The sequence below is a fragment of the Ostrea edulis genome, unplaced genomic scaffold (genome assembly GCF_947568905.1).
Source record: "Ostrea edulis unplaced genomic scaffold, xbOstEdul1.1 scaffold_68, whole genome shotgun sequence".
Classification (NCBI taxonomy): domain Eukaryota; kingdom Metazoa; phylum Mollusca; class Bivalvia; order Ostreida; family Ostreidae; genus Ostrea; species Ostrea edulis.
In genome coordinates, this window is record NW_026606041.1 from 23,860 (window position 1) to 37,408 (window position 13,549).

Genomic DNA, 13,549 nt, shown 5'->3' on the forward strand with positions numbered 1-13,549 from the left:
GTGTTGTAAAACTTCCTTCAGACACTGAGGAGCTCGTGACAGACTCTGTAGAGCTGGAAGCTTCTGTTGTCAATTCTGTCGTTGGAGAGAGAGTTGACGACGTTTCATCTGTTATGGTTTCTAGAGCAGTCGTTGTGTCCTTCAAGCTTGTAGTTGTTGTTTCTTGGCTTGGTGTAGTAGAAACTGAACTTGTAATTTCCACACTTGTGGTGGAGGTTGGTAGTTCTTCAGATGTCGTGGACTCTGTAATACTTTCAGTGTTTGTTGAAAATTCGGTGGTGCTTTGGGTTGAGCTTCCAGAGGAATATGACGTATCACTTGTTAAAGTTTCAAGCGGCGTTGTTGTAAAGTCTGGTAAAACTGTTGAGGTGGTAGTTTCGTATGTCAGAGTGGAGGACTGAGTTGTACTTTCTGCTACTCCTAAAGTGGTTGTTGGTTGTTCTGATGAAGTGTCAGAAGATGAAACCTCGGTGCTGGAAGATGAAGAGGTATACAGGCCAGTGGAAGTTGTACTCTCCTCACTTATCGTTTCACTGCTTGTGACCACTGTTGTGGTTGAAGGTGTTGTAAAACTTCCTTCAGACACCGAGGAGCTCGTGACAGACTCTGTAGAACTGGAAGCTTCTGTTGTCAATTCTGTCGTTGGAGAGAGAGTTGACGACGTTTCATCTGTTATGGTTTCTAGAGCAGTCGTTGTGTCCTTCAAGCTTGTAGTTGTTGTTTCTTGGCTTGGTGTAGTAGAAACTGAACTTGTAATTTCCACACTTGTGGTGGAGGTTGGTAGTTCTTCAGATGTCGTGGACTCTGTAATACTTTCAGTGTTTGTTGAAAATTCGGTGGTGCTTTGGGTTGAGCTTCCAGAGGAATATGACGTATCACTTGTTAAAGTTTCAAGCGGCGTTGTTGTAAAGTCTGGTAAAACTGTTGAGGTGGTAGTTTCGTATGTCAGAGTGGAGGACTGAGTTGTACTTTCTGCTACTCCTAAAGTGGTTGTTGGTTGTTCTGATGAAGTGTCAGAAGATGAAATCTCGGTGCTGGAAGATGAAGTGGTATACAGGCCAGTGGAAGTTGTACTCTCCTCACTTATCGTTTCACTGCTTGTGACCACTGTTGTGGTTGAGGGTGTTGTAAAACTTCCTTCAGACACCGAGGAGCTCGTGACAGACTCTGTAGAGCTGGAAGCTTCTGTTGTCAATTCTGTCGTTGGAGAGAGAGTTGACGACGTCTCATCTGTTCTGGTTTTTAGAGCAGTCGTTGTGTCCTTCAAGCTTGTAGTTGTTGTTTCTTGGCTTGGTGTAGTAGAAACTGAACTTGTAATTTCCACACTTGTGGTGGAGGTTGGTAGTTCTTCAGATGTCGTGGACTCTGTAATACTTTCAGTGTTTGTTGAAAATTCGGTGGTGCTTTGGGTTGAGCTTCCAGAGGAATATGACGTATCACTTGTTAAAGTTTCAAGCGGCGTTGTTGTAAAGTCTGGTAAAACTGTTGAGGTGGTAGTTTCGTATGTCAGAGTGGAGGACTGAGTTGTACTTTCTGCTACTCCTAAAGTGGTTGTTGGTTGTTCTGATGAAGTGTCAGAAGATGAAACCTCGGTGCTGGAAGATGAAGTGGTATACAGGCCAGTGGAAGTTGTACTCTCCTCACTTATCGTTTCACTGCTTGTGACCACTGTTGTGGTTGAAGGTGTTGTAAAACTTCCTTCAGACACTGAGGAGCTCGTGACAGACTCTGTAGAACTGGAAGCTTCTGTTGTCAATTCTGTCGTTGGAGAGAGAGTTGACGACGTTTCATCTGTTATGGTTTCTAGAGCAGTCGTTGTGTCCTTCAAGCTTGTAGTTGTTGTTTCTTGGCTTGGTGTAGTAGAAACTGAACTTGTAATTTCCACACTTGTGGTGGAGGTTGGTAGTTCTTCAGATGTCGTGGACTCTGTAATACTTTCAGTGTTTGTTGAAAATTCGGTGGTGCTTTGGGTTGAGCTTCCAGAGGAATATGACGTATCACTTGTTAAAGTTTCAAGCGGCGTTGTTGTAAAGTCTGGTAAAACTGTTGAGGTGGTAGTTTCGTATGTCAGAGTGGAGGACTGAGTTGTACTTTCTGCTACTCCTAAAGTGGTTGTTGGTTGTTCTGATGAAGTGTCAGAAGATGAAACCTCGGTGCTGGAAGATGAAGTGGTATACAGGCCAGTGGAAGTTGTACTCTCCTCACTTATCGTTTCACTGCTTGTGACCACTGTTGTGGTTGAAGGTGTTGTAAAACTTCCTTCAGACACTGAGGAGCTCGTGACAGACTCTGTAGAACTGGAAGCTTCTGTTGTCAATTCTGTCGTTGGAGAGAGAGTTGACGACGTTTCATCTGTTATGGTTTCTAGAGCAGTCGTTGTGTCCTTCAAGCTTGTAGTTGTTGTTTCTTGGCTTGGTGTAGTAGAAACTGAACTTGTAATTTCCACACTTGTGGTGGAGGTTGGTAGTTCTTCAGATGTCGTGGACTCTGTAATACTTTCAGTGGTTGTTGAAAATTCGGTGGTGCTTTGGGTTGAGCTTCCAGAGGAATATGACGTATCACTTGTTAAAGTTTCAAGCGGCGTTGTTGTAAAGTCTGGTAAAACTGTTGAGGTGGTAGTTTCGTATGTCAGAGTGGAGGACTGAGTTGTACTTTCTGCTACTGCTAAAGTGGTTGTTGGTTGTTCTGATGAAGTGTCAGAAGATGAAACCTCGGTGCTGGAAGATGAAGAGGTATACAGGCCAGTGGAAGTTGTACTCTCCTCACTTATCGTTTCACTGCTTGTGACCACTGTTGTGGTTGAAGGTGTTGTAAAACTTCCTTCAGACACTGAGGAGCTCGTGACAGACTCTGTAGAGCTGGAAGCTTCTGTTGTCAATTCTGTCGTTGGAGAGAGAGTTGACGACGTTTCATCTGTTATGGTTTCTAGAGCAGTCGTTGTGTCCTTCAAGCTTGTAGTTGTTGTTTCTTGGCTTGGTGTAGTAGAAACTGAACTTGTAATTTCCACACTTGTGGTGGAGGTTGGTAGTTCTTCAGATGTCGTGGACTCTGTAATACTTTCAGTGTTTGTTGAAAATTCGGTGGTGCTTTGGGTTGAGCTTCCAGAGGAATATGACGTATCACTTGTTAAAGTTTCAAGCGGCGTTGTTGTAAAGTCTGGTAAAACTGTTGAGGTGGTAGTTTCGTATGTCAGAGTGGAGGACTGAGTTGTACTTTCTGCTACTCCTAAAGTGGTTGTTGGTTGTTCTGATGAAGTGTCAGAAGATGAAACCTCGGTGCTGGAAGATGAAGAGGTATACAGGCCAGTGGAAGTTGTACTCTCCTCACTTATCGTTTCACTGCTTGTGACCACTGTTGTGGTTGAAGGTGTTGTAAAACTTCCTTCAGACACCGAGGAGCTCGTGACAGACTCTGTAGAACTGGAAGCTTCTGTTGTCAATTCTGTCGTTGGAGAGAGAGTTGACGACGTTTCATCTGTTATGGTTTCTAGAGCAGTCGTTGTGTCCTTCAAGCTTGTAGTTGTTGTTTCTTGGCTTGGTGTAGTAGAAACTGAACTTGTAATTTCCACACTTGTGGTGGAGGTTGGTAGTTCTTCAGATGTCGTGGACTCTGTAATACTTTCAGTGTTTGTTGAAAATTCGGTGGTGCTTTGGGTTGAGCTTCCAGAGGAATATGACGTATCACTTGTTAAAGTTTCAAGCGGCGTTGTTGTAAAGTCTGGTAAAACTGTTGAGGTGGTAGTTTCGTATGTCAGAGTGGAGGACTGAGTTGTACTTTCTGCTACTCCTAAAGTGGTTGTTGGTTGTTCTGATGAAGTGTCAGAAGATGAAATCTCGGTGCTGGAAGATGAAGTGGTATACAGGCCAGTGGAAGTTGTACTCTCCTCACTTATCGTTTCACTGCTTGTGACCACTGTTGTGGTTGAGGGTGTTGTAAAACTTCCTTCAGACACCGAGGAGCTCGTGACAGACTCTGTAGAGCTGGAAGCTTCTGTTGTCAATTCTGTCGTTGGAGAGAGAGTTGACGACGTCTCATCTGTTCTGGTTTTTAGAGCAGTCGTTGTGTCCTTCAAGCTTGTAGTTGTTGTTTCTTGGCTTGGTGTAGTAGAAACTGAACTTGTAATTTCCACACTTGTGGTGGAGGTTGGTAGTTCTTCAGATGTCGTGGACTCTGTAATACTTTCAGTGTTTGTTGAAAATTCGGTGGTGCTTTGGGTTGAGCTTCCAGAGGAATATGACGTATCACTTGTTAAAGTTTCAAGCGGCGTTGTTGTAAAGTCTGGTAAAACTGTTGAGGTGGTAGTTTCGTATGTCAGAGTGGAGGACTGAGTTGTACTTTCTGCTACTCCTAAAGTGGTTGTTGGTTGTTCTGATGAAGTGTCAGAAGATGAAACCTCGGTGCTGGAAGATGAAGTGGTATACAGGCCAGTGGAAGTTGTACTCTCCTCACTTATCGTTTCACTGCTTGTGACCACTGTTGTGGTTGAAGGTGTTGTAAAACTTCCTTCAGACACTGAGGAGCTCGTGACAGACTCTGTAGAACTGGAAGCTTCTGTTGTCAATTCTGTCGTTGGAGAGAGAGTTGACGACGTTTCATCTGTTATGGTTTCTAGAGCAGTCGTTGTGTCCTTCAAGCTTGTAGTTGTTGTTTCTTGGCTTGGTGTAGTAGAAACTGAACTTGTAATTTCCACACTTGTGGTGGAGGTTGGTAGTTCTTCAGATGTCGTGGACTCTGTAATACTTTCAGTGTTTGTTGAAAATTCGGTGGTGCTTTGGGTTGAGCTTCCAGAGGAATATGACGTATCACTTGTTAAAGTTTCAAGCGGCGTTGTTGTAAAGTCTGGTAAAACTGTTGAGGTGGTAGTTTCGTATGTCAGAGTGGAGGACTGAGTTGTACTTTCTGCTACTCCTAAAGTGGTTGTTGGTTGTTCTGATGAAGTGTCAGAAGATGAAACCTCGGTGCTGGAAGATGAAGTGGTATACAGGCCAGTGGAAGTTGTACTCTCCTCACTTATCGTTTCACTGCTTGTGACCACTGTTGTGGTTGAGGGTGTTGTAAAACTTCCTTCAGACACCGAGGAGCTCGTGACAGACTCTGTAGAGCTGGAAGCTTCTGTTGTCAATTCTGTCGTTGGAGAGAGAGTTGACGACGTCTCATCTGTTATGGTTTCTAGAGCAGTCGTTGTGTCCTTCAAGCTTGTAGTTGTTGTTTCTTGGCTTGGTGTAGTAGAAACTGAACTTGTAATTTCCACACTTGTGGTGGAGGTTGGTAGTTCTTCAGATGTTGTGGACTCTGTAATACTTTCAGTGTTTGTTGAAAATTCGGTGGTGCTTTGGGTTGAGCTTCCAGAGGAATATGACGTATCACTTGTTAAAGTTTCAAGCGGCGTTGTTGTAAAGTCTGGTAAAACTGTTGAGGTGGTAGTTTCGTATGTCAGAGTGGAGGACTGAGTTGTACTTTCTGCTACTCCTAAAGTGGTTGTTGGTTGTTCTGATGAAGTGTCAGAAGATGAAACCTCGGTGCTGGAAGATGAAGTGGTATACAGGCCAGTGGAAGTTGTACTCTCCTCACTTATCGTTTCACTGCTTGTGACCACTGTTGTGGTTGAAGGTGTTGTAAAACTTCCTTCAGACACTGAGGAGCTCGTGACAGACTCTGTAGAACTGGAAGCTTCTGTTGTCAATTCTGTCGTTGGAGAGAGAGTTGACGACGTTTCATCTGTTATGGTTTCTAGAGCAGTCGTTGTGTCCTTCAAGCTTGTAGTTGTTGTTTCTTGGCTTGGTGTAGTAGAAACTGAACTTGTAATTTCCACACTTGTGGTGGAGGTTGGTAGTTCTTCAGATGTCGTGGACTCTGTAATACTTTCAGTGTTTGTTGAAAATTCGGTGGTGCTTTGGGTTGAGCTTCCAGAGGAATATGACGTATCACTTGTTAAAGTTTCAAGCGGCGTTGTTGTAAAGTCTGGTAAAACTGTTGAGGTGGTAGTTTCGTATGTCAGAGTGGAGGACTGAGTTGTACTTTCTGCTACTCCTAAAGTGGTTGTTGGTTGTTCTGATGAAGTGTCAGAAGATGAAACCTCGGTGCTGGAAGATGAAGTGGTATACAGGCCAGTGGAAGTTGTACTCTCCTCACTTATCGTTTCACTGCTTGTGACCACTGTTGTGGTTGAAGGTGTTGTAAAACTTCCTTCAGACACTGAGGAGCTCGTGACAGACTCTGTAGAGCTGGAAGCTTCTGTTGTCAATTCTGTCGTTGGAGAGAGAGTTGACGACGTTTCATCTGTTATGGTTTCTAGAGCAGTCGTTGTGTCCTTCAAGCTTGTAGTTGTTGTTTCTTGGCTTGGTGTAGCAGAAACTGAACTTGTAATTTCCACACTTGTGGTGGAGGTTGGTAGTTCTTCAGATGTCGTGAACTCTGTAATATTTTCAGTGGTCGTTGAAAATTCGGTGGTACTTTGGGTTGAGCTTCCAGAGGAATATGATGTTTCACCTGTTACAGTTTCAAGCGGTGTTGTTGTAAAGTCTGGCGATATTGTTGAGGTGGTTATCTCGTTTGTCAGAGTGGAGGACTTAGTTGTACTTTCTGCCACTGCTAAAGTGGTTGTTGGTTGTTCTGATGAAGTGTCAGAAGACGAAACCTCGGTGCTGGAAGATGAAGTGGTATACAGGCCAGTGGAAGTTGTACTCTCCTCACTTATGGTTTCACTGGTGGTGACCACTGGTGTGGTTAAAGGTGTTGTAAAACTTCCTTCAGACACTGAGGAGCTTGTGACAGACTCTGTAGAACTGGAAGCTTCTGTTGTCAATTCCGTAGATGGAGTAAGAATTGAGGATGTTTCAACTGTTGTGGTTTCTATGGAAGTTGTTGTGTCCTTGAAGGTTGTAGTTGTTTCCTGGCCTGGTGTAGTAGAAACTGAACTTGTAATTTCCATACTTGTTGTGAAGGCCTGCAGTTCTTCAGATGTTGTCAACTCTGTGATACTTTCAGAAGTCACTGAATCGGTGATGATTTTAAGTTGGCTGGTAGAGGGGGTTGAAATTTCGATGGTTTCCGTTTCAAGCGGTATTGTTGTTATATATGATGAAACTGTGGAGGAGTTATTCGTGTTTGAGAGGGTGGAAGATTCAGTTGTGCTTTCTGTTTCTTCCAATGTTGTTGGTTGTTCTGATGAAGTGTCAGAAGACGAAACCTCAGTGCTGGAAGATGAAGAGGTATACAGGCCAGTGGAAGTTGTACTCTCCTCACTTATCGTTTCACTGCTTGTGACCACTGGTGTGGTTGAAGGTGTTGTAAAACTTCCTTCAGACACTGAGGAGCTTGTGACAGACTCTGTAGAACTGGAAGCTTCTGTTGTCAATTCCGTAGATGGAGTAAGAATTGACGACGTTTCAATTGTTGTGGTTTCGATAGAAGTTGTTGTGTCTTTCAAGCTTGTTGTTGTTTCTTGGCTTGGTGTACTAGAAACTGAACTTGTAATTTCCACATTTGTGGTGGAGGTTGGTAGCTCTTCAGATGTCGTGGACTCTGTAATGCTTTCAGCGGTTGAAGATTCAGAGTTAATATGTGCTGTGCTTGCAAGGGGAGATGACGTTTCACTTACTTCAGTTGCAAGAGGAGTTGTTATTTCTGGGTCCAGTGCCGTTGATTCTCCCTGAGTATTAGTTGATATTTTTATTGTTGAATCACTAATTTGTGATTGTTGTCCTGACATTGTAGTAGATGTTATTGTAGAATCTGTTGTAGATATTGCAACTGTTTCATCAGTTGTTTGAAAGGATGTGGAAGGTACATCACTTGGAAGAGTCATGTTTGTTACTGGTAAATCTGTACTATTAGTAAAATGTTCACTAGATGTATTTCTGAATGATGTAGTGCTAATTGTACTTATTGTGGATGAGTCCGATGTGACTGTAGTTTGAACACTATTGGTGGAGGCTGTATCGCCTGATGTGAGAGTAACATTGTCTAGTAGTATTACACCACCAGATGAGGTGGTAGTCTGTTGAAACTCTCCTTCTGTTGTACTATCATCTGTGGATGGTGTGGACAAAGAGTTTATAGGCTGCGAAAAAATCAGGAACAACGTGGCCACCAGGTGAAGTCTCCTTGTCGAAATTTTGTACATCACTTTAATTTCATCATGCCTGAAACATAAATCGATATCTATGTAAAATTTCTCGTGGGTGTGCTTTATTTTATTTTCTTCTTTTTTGTCTGTTAAAGCTAAGTGTAATTTATTAAAATCATTTGAATGATGTGGCCTTAATTGGTTTTGATGGTAAACCCTTTTATCGTATTGATATCAAATCTTAAAATCTATTGTAAAATCTGAATAACATTTGCTTAAAAGTTTGGATTGCCTATCCAATATAATATTCTAATCGATGTCTGTATTCACGAGACCCAGTAGTAAAATTCTCACAGTTAGTGACCTGTTTCTTTACAATTATCAGGAATTTTACACAAAACAACATGCCCCCGACTGAAACAACAAAGTTTGATGTTTATCACCATTGAAAAATGTCTCATTCATTTAAGTTACAATTAAATACTGCTCAAGTTTCATTTAAAACTCCGGGGTTTCTTTCTGAATAAAAGGTTACCTACATGTGTTTTTTTTTTTTTTAAAGATACCTACATGTGTACACGTAGACTACCATTCTGATTCAGGAATAAATTTTATCCAAATGACCATTCACATAACAAGAAACATTTTGCACACTGAGATCATCCCAGAATGGAGAGAGTTGTTAAGTTGTTACACAGAAACCGAATACCGAAGTTTAATGATTTCATTTAATTAGTTATTTTATGAATTAAAGGTGGAACCCTCGGAGATTACTGACGACTAACGGGCTTGGTCTCTAGCAGACTATCTTATCGCTGTAGTAAAAACCTTTTTCTACCCCTGTCCAGCGTGAAGTATGAGAGACCCTTATAGAAAGCTTAACGGTTTTGGAAGTTCGATAAAAAGTGAATACTATCGTCAAATGAGAACTCCTGCACTTCTTTACCAATAGGTTACGCAGATTAAGTCATAAGAAATGTACTTCCCTAAAGACGTAACCTTGTTGAAGTTTTAGACCTTGCAGTGGTGTTTGTAATAAGTTGCAATGATTTTGACCTTTTCCTGATTCTGAATGGAAGTCGATGCTGCATCAAATGGTTACAGTTTGTGCATATTAATTTGTCATATAATTCATATTCTAGTTTTTGATTGCAATAAACACACAGGTAACTTTGGTGAATAAGCAATATTGGTGTGTATAAATTGTTTGCCTAAAATAAACACCAATGTGTACGGTAACTTAAAGAGAGAAATTCCAGACAATGATATTGAAAGAAAGATTCATTTTGTTCATGAGAGAACGTTCTTAAACTAGAAACTTGTCCCCTGTAATGTAATGATTCTCTCTCTCTCTCTCTCTCTCTCTGTGTGTGTGTGTGTGTGTGTGTGTGTGTGTGTGTGTGTGTGATGTGATCTCTCTCTCTGTGTGATGTGATCTCTCTCTCTCTGTATGTGTGTGATGTGATCTCGATCTCTCTCTGTATGTGTGTGAGTGAGATCTCTCTCTCTCTCTCTCTCTCTCTCTCTCTCTCTGATGTGATATATCTCTTCTCTTTTCTCTCTCATATTTCTTTCTCGCTCGGCTCGTTATGATTTTCTCTCTCTTTCTTTTTAACTCTCTTTACCCTCTCTTTATGTAACTCTCTCTCTCTCTCTCTCTCTCTCTCTCTCTCTCTCTCTCTACCGCTCTCTTTATGTAACTCTCTCTCTCTCTCTCTCTCTCTCTCTCTCTCTAACTCTCTTTACCGCTCTCTTTATGTAACTCTCGCATTCTCTAATTCTCACTCTCAGAGAAAAATAAATATATTTTGATCTATTTGCATGCGGTATTGCGTTTACCTGAGTAACCTTGCTATATGATTCAAAGAAATGACCAAGGCATTTTAAGGAGTGTAAAAGAACGTGTTCCTCTTTCGAAAAAAAGGCAAAAGAAACAGTCTATGTTGTAGATGTATGTACCTTCATTTTATTTAACTGTTAGAAATCAAGTTGTCATGCTTTCATTACATGCTTACATTTCATGTGCTGCTGAGGAAATAATTAAGACGATCCCTCGAGGAAGGAATTTAAGATTTTCAATCATTTGGTTCAATAAAACTCTTTTGTTGAAAGTAAAATCTTCTGAGCCTACCTGTGAATGTCTACTATATCTATTGTTATATTGTATAGAATACAAGTATGTGCATCAGGAAACCTGTGTTTGTTTACCTACATTTTATATGGCATAACTCTACCGTATGTTACTTCAACATTGTCTATAGTTTATATTAATTTGATTTGTATCGACACTTAACATACCTATACCCGTGTGTTATATTTGTTTCAATACTCAGTTCCAGATTTTATTTCTTTTCTTTTCTATTCTTTTTTTCCCCCATGTATTATTGTAATAATTGGTATATGACTCATTATCATACTTAGAATTTTCAGTCATCTCACCCTATAGCATATGAGAGCGAGATTGATACATGTATAAGCCTTTTGGTTTGTTTCTCAATCTATTAGAATACATTGTTTGTAAACATTAACTTATTTCTGGATAAAATATTGTTTAAACTAATAAAACTAAAACAACACACTGAAGAAGAAAAAACCTGTCGTGTGATTAGATATCGCGAGACCATCAGATCTGGGAAATGATTGACAGCTACGTCATAGTTAGACGGTCGTTTTAATTTGCAGTAAAGCCAATAGAGTCTTTTAGGGGGTGGGATTATGTAATGCATATAATATTCATAGTATAATTGTTGGGTGGGTGGAAATGAAGATAGTGTGAAATACGGGACCCGACAAAGCTCTACAGAGTTATTATACTCAGAAAATGTACTACTGATAAGTTTAACATGGGTCAGATATTTTGTTTCTATTATCTTCCAAGTTCCTGGATTCTAATCTGTACTTAAATATTGTTATATACAACATTTGTCGTTTAAATTCGACTTCACAACCACCCAGATACATACATACATACATACATACATACATACATACACACTCGGATATTTGATAAAAAGAAAAATCAGTACAGGTATGTTCTTGAAAACTAAATGAACATCAAATATTGTTATAGACGCAATTGCACTGAAGATAAAATTTCCAGATCTGTTTAGCATGTCCAGAATTGTAAATCTTGTATGTTGACATATCTACATTGTAGTTCTGGAGGGCTGACTAGTAAAATCATTAAACTTTCCGATTGCATTCAAATGTCTGGACACAATACGGCATTCATTGTCAATCTAGAGTTGGTGACTGTAATATGAATATATAATCTGTACAGCTCAAAAGTTCTAAATTCATCAATTATACATGTAAGTAATAATTAGCAAAATCTTAATGCTGTATTTCCACCTACCACCATTTCAAAGCAACCGTTGGTTTTCTTGTAAACTGTAATCAGGGTTAAGTAGAAAGTGACATGATACGATGGCCGGGGTTAATGATATAAAAGTCGGGGTTAATTAGATAAAATAAGGTTAATTAGAAAGAAACATTAGACAATAGCCGTGGTTAGATAATAACCGGGGTTAATTAAAAAGAGACAGTAGACAATAGCCGGGGTTAATTAGATAATAGCCGTTGTTCATTAGAAAGAGACATTAGACAATAACCGGGGTTAATTAGATAATAGCCGGGGTTAATTAGAAAGAAACATGAGACAATAACCGGGGTTAATTAGACAAAAGCCAGAGCTAATTAGTCGGGGCTAATTACACAATAACCGAGGTTAATTAGACAATAGCCGGGACTAATTAAAAAGAGGCATTATACATTAGCCGATGTTGTAGAATTTCACCAGTCCCTTTGGCCTTCGGTACGGTACCTTAAATTTCGTCTAGACAGTAGTTATATTATCTGTGTTTAGTCAAACCGGCCGAACAGGGATGTCATCTATTTTGATGCATGTAGTTTTAACGTTGTTCGTATAAGATCTGCATGGACCTTTGAAATCGGTCACTCTGGAATAATGGGATGGGTCAGATCAAAACCAAGAGATGTCACCACATGTCTTGTGTTGTAAATGGTTAATTAAGTAGAAGCACCCAAACATCATCTATGAGTGTTTTATTTTAATACACACCCCGTTTATTGAATAATCAAGTTTTCACTGTTTGTTTGATAAATAAAGAAAAGTGCGCTCTTTCAACGTTTGTGTAATCTTTTGCTAAAGTGACCGCCCTACGTCAAAGTGCTTAGTACGTTTTATTTTTTAAATGGGGTAAATTGTTATGGGACAAGTTTTGTCATTTAGACCTATTGCATGCCATCACTGAAAATTAAAGACCCTAATGATGTGAACAGCTAATACAACCATCGTACAGTCGATCTGCTACGATTCCCCAGCTCTTCATGAGACCTGCTCGTGATCTGCTAGGATTCCCCAGCTCTTCATGAGAACTGCTCGTGGAAATTGCATATATCGTAGTCAGTAAAACTCTAATTTCATTTGAGTCGTTCTAGTACTTACCAAGTGGAGATTGCTTTTCCCAAAATCTCAAAGTATTTGTTGAATATTTTATTTTGAGCAGACTGATATTATTCAAGACCACAAAACAAATAATTTGAAAAATTAAATGTTAATGGCTTGCAAGTGGAATTTGAAATTGATAAATTTAATTAAATTAATAAATGATAAAACACATTTTAACCAAAATCAATCATTCCCTCGTTCACCCATGTTTAAGCAAAAGGGTTAAATGTTCATTCTGAATAGGTTTATGACCACGTTAGTTTACAGATATTATGATCTTGAAATCAATCACACTGGCTACCGAAAATCGAACTTTCTGGGGAGATAACCCTTTGTCATTATATCTTTAATGTTTTCATACACTCGGAGTGACAGCTTGCATTCAGGGTTGACTGTATGATATTCAGACTATATTGAACGTGAACCAACATAATCAAAGATTACGCTTATTCATAAAACTTAGTGTAATAAAATGGTCCCCATAATGTTTAAAGTTGTCCATCTCTGTCATTCTCGAGCGAATATCACTTTCAACGTAAATTTTCCATATATGTACATGTATATAAATCTCCATATATTTCTATTATTTATTTATATTGCATTTATAATCAACACAAATTCTCTCCATTTTACGTTTTGATTAAATAATTAATTTGGGGGTTTTATCCCCACAAATTCATATGTAATATTATATTAATTCATGAAATAAAAGTATGTATATATTCTTACCCAGTTATGATAAATATAACTCCAATTAGATCCACATTTTGAATCGAAATCCGAAACTGGCTTCACTGAACTTGTGAGTTTGTCACTGGTTGTTTAAATTCCGAGGAGCCTGAACATCGCCTCTATATAAAGAAATAAAGGGGAAAAAATACCTCATTCATCTGCAATCTTGATTGCGTTTTGTTTATTTATTTGTTTATAGGTAAAGGTATTTCATTAATTTGTAGTGTTACAATCTGCTATTTAAATTCGAACTATGTAGATGTGGAAAACGATAGACT

At 39.5% G+C, this 13,549-nt stretch overlaps 1 protein-coding gene across 1 annotated transcript in view; it reads right to left on the minus strand.

The window, feature by feature from the left end:
• LOC125664847 (mucin-17-like) overlaps positions 1-13,549 on the minus strand; it is a 31,506-nt gene extending 17,957 nt beyond the window's left edge. Inside the window, exons 1-2 of the mRNA XM_056152543.1 lie at positions 13,269-13,549; positions 102-8,144 (exon numbers count right to left, since the gene is read on the minus strand). Coding sequence (XP_056008518.1) covers positions 102-8,125 — 8,024 coding nt within the window. The 5' untranslated portion in view covers positions 8,126-8,144; positions 13,269-13,549. The remainder of the gene's footprint in view (positions 1-101; positions 8,145-13,268) is intronic.